The 7,757-nt window shown below is 58.0% G+C and overlaps 1 protein-coding gene across 1 annotated transcript in view; it reads left to right on the top strand.

The window, feature by feature from the left end:
* The window catches only part of LOC104468211 (bifunctional heparan sulfate N-deacetylase/N-sulfotransferase 1-like), a 7,891-nt gene extending 209 nt beyond the window's left edge, over positions 1–7,682 (top strand). Inside the window, 15 exon segments of the mRNA XM_010082266.1 lie at positions 7–297; positions 876–1,358; positions 1,586–1,673; positions 1,900–2,054; positions 3,280–3,465; positions 3,792–3,920; positions 4,084–4,266; positions 4,488–4,584; positions 4,739–4,862; positions 5,446–5,543; positions 5,546–5,616; positions 5,892–6,062; positions 6,905–7,014; positions 7,347–7,449; positions 7,563–7,682. Of these exon segments, the coding sequence (XP_010080568.1) occupies positions 7–297; positions 876–1,358; positions 1,586–1,673; positions 1,900–2,054; positions 3,280–3,465; positions 3,792–3,920; positions 4,084–4,266; positions 4,488–4,584; positions 4,739–4,862; positions 5,446–5,543; positions 5,546–5,616; positions 5,892–6,062; positions 6,905–7,014; positions 7,347–7,449; positions 7,563–7,682 (2,409 nt within the window).
* Positions 7,683–7,757: the final 75 nt, after the last annotated feature.

Consider the following 7,757-nt stretch of genomic DNA (forward strand, 5'->3'; position numbering starts at 1 on the left):
CTCAAGGTGGTTGACTCCTCCCGCACAGACCCCTTGGTGCTGGTTTTCGTGGAGAGCCTCTACTCCCAGCTGGGCCAGGAGATCGTGGCCATTTTGGAGTCGAGTCGTTTCAAATACAGGACAGAGATCGCCCCAGGGAAGGGGGACATGCCCACACTGACCGACAAGGACCGGGGCCGCTTTGCACTCATCATCTACGAGAACATCCTCAAGTACGTCAACCTGGATGCCTGGAACCGGGAGCTGCTGGACAAGTACTGCGTGGAGTACGGCGTGGGCATCATCGGCTTCTTCAAGGTAAGGGGGTGTGCAGGGAGAGCCGAGACCCCACAGCCAGACTGGGTGTGAAGGGGGGGCTCTGGGGTCCCACTGCCTTGCAGGGACTCTGCCCTGCCCTTGCTTTCTGCGAGCAGCACGAGTTGGTATGGGGCCAGTGTGCAGCCTGGTACGGGGCACAGGCTGCTAGCAGAGGGCACCGTCTTAGCCCCCATCCTCCTGGAAGGGTTGTATGGCCCCTGGGTATTTTGTGAGTAAAAACACATCTCTGGGATCTGTCTGGTTGCTTTTAGCATCCCGTTTCCCAGCAGTGACCCTGGCTGGGGTTCACCAAAAGCATGAGCAGGTATTTTGGTCGGCAACCCCCTGCCCTTCTCCTGCCCAGGGCTCACAGCCCCGGGGAGATTTGCACATTGGATGTGAGCAGGACTGAGCGTGCAAGGGGGATGAGGGTGTTCTGTGCTCGGGAGAGGAAGGAGGAGACCTGGCACCTAGATCTCCAGGGGTGGTGAGCCACCTACCCCCTTGGTATAGCCGTCGGTGCCCCCAGTGAGCCCCTGGCATCCTGTCACCTCTATCCGCTGTCTCTCCCTGTGCAGGCCAACGAGAACAGCCTGCTGAGCGCCCAGCTGAAGGGTTTCCCCCTCTTCCTCCACTCCAACCTGGCGCTGAAGGACTGCAGCATCAACCCCAAGTCTCCCCTGCTCTACATCACGCGCCCCAGCGAGGTGGAGAAGGGCGTGCTGCCCGGCGAGGACTGGACTGTCTTCCAGTCCAACCACTCCACCTATGAGCCCGTCCTCCTGGCCAAGACCAAGTCGGCTGAGTCCATCCCGCACATGAGCGTGGACGCAGCGCTGCACACCACCGTCATGCAGGACCTGGGCCTCCACGATGGCATCCAGAGGGTGCTTTTTGGCAACAACCTCAACTTCTGGCTGCACAAGCTGGTCTTCGTGGACTCTGTCTCCTTCCTGACGGGCAAGAGGCTCTCCCTGCCCCTTGACCGCTACATCCTGGTGGACATCGACGACATTTTTGTGGGCAAGGAGGGCACGCGCATGAAGGTGGAAGATGTCAAGGTGCGGCTGTGATGTCCTGGCTGGGTGGGCAGGGGCTGTGTGGGGCTGGGAACTTGTACCTGCTCTGGAATGCTCCAGGGATGAGCTTTCCTGCCCCCCGAGCCTCCCCTGGCCCCCCTGGGACCCCCTCTGCAAAGCTCTTGGGGACACAAGTCCTTGCCCTGGCATGGCAGCCATCCCCGTGGCAGCCTGCTGAGGGCATCTTGCTTTCTCTCCCCAACTCCTAGGCGCTGTTCAACACGCAGAATGAGCTGCGCACCCACATCCCAAACTTCACCTTCAACCTGGGATACTCAGGGAAATTCTTCCACACGGGTGAGGAGGGTGAGGGCATCGCTTTGGTGTTGGTGCCAAATGGCTGGTTTTGGGGCACAAACCGGTGCTCAAAGAGGCTGAAGTTGGGGCTGCGGAAGGGTCCTTGGGCATCCGACCCGACTGCCCCCCATCACCAGTCACCGAGAGGGGCTCCCCCTCCCTCTGCCCCTGCTGCTTGCACACAGCTCTGTGTGCTGGGCAGTGATGGCGAGCGTCATGCCCGCAGGTACCGATGCGGAGGACGAAGGTGATGACCTGCTGCTGTCCTATGTGAGGGAGTTCTGGTGGTTCCCCCACATGTGGAGCCACATGCAGCCTCACCTCTTCCACAACCAGTCAGTTCTTGCTGAGCAGATGACCTTAAACAAGAAATTCGCTGTCGTGAGTAAGATGCCGTCGGTGGGAGTACTCGTGGTGGGGGGAGGATGGGAGAAGTGGGACAGAAAGACTTCCTGAGGGAGCTGGGTGATGATCTCTGCTTGCCAGAGCAAAGGGACCTGAATGTTAAGTCACATCCCCCATGTTGCAGCTGGGTGGGTAAATCCATTTATACACCACTACCAGGAGCAGAAGAATTTATCTGCACCAGCCAACGTGCTGCTGTGGCAGCGAGCTGCCCTGGTGCCTGTTCGAGGGGAGACATCGTGTGTGCGTTGCCTGGCCAGGGGGGATGTGGAGCTACAACCCAGGGTGGGATGTGGAATTCCAGCCTGGGGGCTCTGGGGTTCCGATCTGTGGCTCTGCAGGAGGATGTAGGGTTCCGATCCGTGGCTCTGCAGGAGGATGTAAGGTTCCGATCCGTTGCTTTGCGAGAGGATGTGCAGTTCCAATCCATGGCTCTGCAGGAGGAGGCAGCCGCTTGGGTTGCTCTGTGCTGGGTTTTGCCTGAGCCTGGGGTTGGTGCTCAGCCCAGCGCGGTTTGGTGCTGTGCTGGGCATTGGTGCGGGATCCTGGAGCCGTGGCTGTGTGCCAGGAGGCTCCTGCTGGTGGAAACTCCCTCTGCAGGCTGAGCTGATAAAGCCAGCATTGAGACCAGATCGTGCTGTGATCGACTGGTTTGCTCACAGCTGTCCTGAATCCAAACAAGTAATGCCAGAGCCAGCAATAATAACTGAGTCCTATGGCCTAAGAGAGGGATCTTCAGGCTAACTTGAATTCATTGGATGATCATTAGAGGTCCTTAATTAGAGAGAGACTGGACCATCCCTACTTGGGATGGGCAGTTATCCAGCTCACAGTTTCCAGGCTGTTTTATATTTATATAGACCAATTTACAGTCCTGTATGGATGTATCTCCTCGTTCTCCACAGAAGAGTTTTGCTGCTGTTGTTTTGTTGGTGACAGCAGACATGGAGGGGATGAGGACGGTCCACATGAAGCAGAGGAGCAAGTGTCCAGCCAGCATGTCTGCTCCTGGGCTCCCTTTCCTGGAGACAGCTCTGGTTAGGAGAGGATGCACGGGCACAGCCCTGCCCTGGTTGCTCTCCAGAGGCATGAATTGACTATTTGTGGTTGGGAATGGGCAGTCTTTTGGGGAGAGATTGGTTTGGGACATTGTGGTTTTGAGGTCTCCATGGTCACCCACTCCCTGCTCTCTTCTTTGCAGGAGCATGGCATCCCCACTGACATGGGGTACGCCGTGGCCCCCCACCACTCGGGCGTGTACCCCGTCCACGTGCAGTTGTACGAAGCTTGGAAGCAGGTTTGGTCGATCAAAGTGACGAGCACAGAGGAGTACCCCCACCTGAAACCTGCTCGCTATCGCCGTGGCTTCATCCACAATGGCATCATGGTAGGTGGCTGGGCTTTGTCTCTGCTGCTTCCCTCCTCTGCCTCCCCAAAAACCTCAGTGGGTGGTTTCTGGGCAGCTCAGCTGCTTCTGTTTGAGGGAGCTGTGCCCTCTGCTCATCCTGCACAGGAGAAGGTTGTGTGATGACACTTTCTGGCTTCTCTGTCTATCTGCCTCCATCCCTTGTGGGTAGCAGGATTCACGTTGAGGGTGGTGAGGGGCAGTGGAGCCAATCGTGACCCCTGGGGGGTTGAGGATCCCCTTTTTGTTTTGGAGGAGGAAGGGGACCCAGCCCTGAATGTTCCATCCATGTCTTTCTCCTGCCACAGGTACTCCCCCGGCAAACCTGTGGCCTCTTCACGCACACCATCTTCTACAATGAATATCCCGGCGGCTCCAGTGAGCTGGACAAAATCATCAATGGGGGTGAACTCTTCCTGACCGTGCTCCTCAACCCCGTGAGTACTGCCGTCCAGCTGTCAGGGGCATCTCTTGTAGAGCTGTCCTGCAGTGCCATTTTGGGTGATGTCACCAACGTCCTTGGCCAGGATGGGAGCTGTTTGCGCAGGACAGCTGCTGGGTAAGGCTCTGCTAACCCCAGCTCTATCCTCTCCGCTTCAGATCAGCATCTTCATGACCCATCTGTCCAATTATGGCAACGACCGCCTGGGCTTGTACACTTTCAAGCACCTGGTCCGCTTCCTCAACTCCTGGACCAACTTGAAGCTCCAGACATTGCCGCCTGTGCAGCTGGCACAGAAATACTTCCAGATCTTCTCCGAGGAGAAGGACCCACTGTGGCAGGTACCCCCTGGGCCTCGAATGGGGGGAAGAGGGGGTATTTCACCTCTCTGAGGTTCTGTGGGTTGTGTCAGGAAGGAGTTTGCCCTGTAGAGCTGGAAGTAACCCCAGTCTTTGCCCCGCTTGCTGAGCAGCGTGGCCTCCCCGCACATCTGTGGGGCTGAGCAGTGGTGCGCGGTCCTGACCAGGCTGCCATGTCTCTAATCCTCCCTGCTGCATTTCAGGATCCCTGTGAAGACAAGCGGCACAAAGACATTTGGTCCAAAGAAAAGACTTGTGACCGATTCCCAAAGCTTCTCATCATTGGGCCTCAAAAAACAGGTGCTTCCCTTCACCGTCGGTGCTGTGAGCATGTCGTGAGGCTTCACAGGTCTCCCATGCACTCCCAAAAAACCTCTCTCAGCCCTCCTGCCCTGAAGTGGAGCTTGGAGGGAGGTTTGGCCCAAGTCAGCTCTTGCTTTCTGTCTGTCTGAAGGAACGACTGCCCTTTATCTCTTCTTGGGGATGCACCCGGACCTGAGCAGCAACTACCCCAGCTCAGAGACCTTCGAGGAGATACAGTTCTTCAACGGACACAACTATCACAAGGGCATCGACTGGTAGGTCTCCCTGCCACGGGGGCTGAGCTGGGAGCGCTGGTCCCTTCAGGAATCAGAGCAGCAGTGCCACAGGGTTTCCCATCGGCCTTGCAGCCACCTGGGTGCTGGAAGGTGGGACGAAATCCTGCGTGGGCTCTGCCCTTTGCCAGGCTGTGTGCCTGCCAGCACCAGCTCTGTCGGGTCGTCGGAGGGTTTGCCTTACTGTGAAGGTCTGTGGTGCAGTCAGCATTGGCGGTGGTTGCTGCTGTGCTGCCTTCAGACCACCACATCGCTATGATTTATGCCCGAGATGTTGTCCTGAAGGCAAAGGCCACTTGCCAGGCCTCAGAAGTGCCCTTGGTAGAAGCCCTGTGCCTGTGTATGCGTCTGCTGTCCCCTGGTTTTGGGGTCTGCCTGGGGAATCTGGTGAAGCCTGGCCCTCCCAAATGGCTGGAGGGGATTGTGGAGCCCCAGGTAGTGTGTCAGACCTGGGGGGACCCTGCAGGGTTAGTGCATGGTACAGAGTGTCTGAGGTGTCGCCTGTGAGGGTGGGTGCCGGGGACATCTCATGATGCCCACCTGCCTCATGCTGTGCCTCCTCCAGGTACATGGAGTTCTTCCCCATCCCCTCCAACACCACCTCCGACTTCTACTTCGAGAAAAGTGCCAACTACTTTGACTCAGAAGTGGCTCCCCGGCGAGCCGCCTGCTCTCCAAGGCCAAAGTCATCACCATCCTCATCAACCCTGCAGATCGAGCCTACTCCTGGTACCAGGTGAGCCGCCCACCTCTGCCTCTTCCCTGGCTCAGGCAGCCCTGTGGGGCGATGTGAGCCTCCCACCACCTCCGGGACAGGGGCTTCCCTCCATCACCTCAGTCTGGGAGGTGGGGTGGCTGCGGGTGCCGTGCTTTTTGGCTGAACAAGTCACACAGGGACACAGCATGGTGGCCTGGAGAGCCACAGCACCTCATGGGCAGCCCCAGCACCTCATGGGCAGCCCAGGATTTGGGTTGCCCTGGGAACAAACCTGCCTCGCTCATTCCTGACAGCACCAACGAGCTCATGACGATCCGGTTGCCCTGAAATACACCTTCCACGAGGTGATCACGGCTGGACCTGAGGCTGCTCCAAAGCTCCGGACCCTGCAGAACCGCTGCCTGGTACCAGGCTGGTACGCCACCCACATCGAGCGCTGGCTGAACAGCTACCATGCCAACCAGGTAGGGATGGGAGCACCCCACTCCCATGGCGGCAGCACCCCAGAAGCCCCCCTTGCCCAAGCAAGCATGTGCAGGGAAGAGATCTTGGGTGCCAAGTCAGCTGCAAGGGTCCTCCTATGGGACATGCTTTTCTTATACCCTAAAAACCACGGAGGGAAGAGTAGAAGTACTTGGGGAAGGGGCAGAGGGGAGATATTGTGTGAGGTTGGTGATGGGTGATGCACAAGGTGTCCTGGTGCCGGTCCTGGGCAGGTGGGTCATTCTGCTGGTCTTCTGGCAAAGAAGGGTGGAAAGGGTGCCGTGGGGCGGGGGGCTGTGGGGGGCTCTGTGGGGGCACCCGCTGCTCACCCGCAACTGTCTGGTGTAACTGCAGCATTGAAGCAGGACAGAAATAGCAGGCAGAGCTGCCCGTGGTTCGAGCTGCCTGCAGGGGAAATGGTGGTTGGATGCCAGCCCCGCTGTGACCCGCACCGTGCAGCGCTGCCGGCAGTGTTTGGGCTCAGTCCCTGAACGATTTTTCCACCATCATTTAACCTTATAAAGTCTATTAGTTCTCTGCTTCTGGCGTAGTTGCTGTAATACAATCCTGGCTGGCTGCGGGTTGGGTGGCCCTGAGCCGAAGCTCGGATTTTGTCCTCGATGGATCCTGGCCCTGGCTTTTATTTGCATTTCATTTTCCAACACCCAGTGTGAGTGAACACTGAGGTACATTGGCATTGAAAAGGGGACCCTGCGCGGGCTGGTGGCTCCAAGATGGCAAAAGGTGCGATGAAGGTGTCGTTACCCCAGGAGAGCGGGGCTGGGACCAGCGGGACCTCACTTCCCTGCCTTGCTCCTTGCAGATCCTGGTCCTGGATGGCAAGCTGCTCCGAACAGAACCCGCCAAAGTGATGGAGACGGTCCAGAAGTTCCTTGGCGTGACCAACTTCATTGATTACCACAAGACCCTGGCGTGAGTCCTTCCCTGAGCTTCTCCTTCCAGCACCCAGGTGTTGTGGGGCTCCTGATGGCATCCAGGGCCAAAGGTGCCGCAGAAAATAATAATTAAACTCACGTAGATCCCCCTGTGCTCCCTCACAGCAGGGCGATGGATGATGAATGAACCCTGTCGGGCTGCTTACTGTATGGCTGTGTGGGGAACCTGTTGTACAAGGGGGTTGATAACAAGATGTTAGCTGGGCTGTGGATTAAGAAGGGATGGAGAAGAGCCCCCGTGCAAGGCTGAGGCTTGTTGGGCAGTGAGCCTGGGGGCAAGAGGGGTGAGGCAGAGCTCTTGCTTTGCAGGTTTGATCCAAAGAAAGGATTCTGGTGTCAGCTTCTGGATGGAGGAAAAACAAAATGCTTGGGAAAGAGCAAAGGGAGGAAGTATCCCGAGATGGATTCAGATGTGAGTATGCAGAAACGCTCCTGGGATGGTCCCGAGCAGGACTTGGGGGCTGTGCAGGGGTGGTGGGCTCAGGGCTGGTCCCTCTAACCCTCTTCCCCATTCTCCCATTGCAGTCGCGCGCCTTCCTGCGGGACTATTACAGGGACCATAACATCGAGCTCTCCAAGCTCCTGTACAAAATGGGGCAGACGCTGCCCACCTGGCTGCGGGAGGAGCTGCAGAGCACCAGGTAGCTGCCGCCCGCCACCCGCCCAGCAATACCCGAGCAGGGCTGACCCCCGCGCCCGGCGGGACCTTCCTCAGCAATA

The sequence above is a fragment of the Pterocles gutturalis genome, unplaced genomic scaffold (assembly GCF_000699245.1).
Source record: "Pterocles gutturalis isolate BGI_N339 unplaced genomic scaffold, ASM69924v1 scaffold22049, whole genome shotgun sequence".
Lineage (NCBI taxonomy): Eukaryota > Metazoa > Chordata > Aves > Pterocliformes > Pteroclidae > Pterocles > Pterocles gutturalis.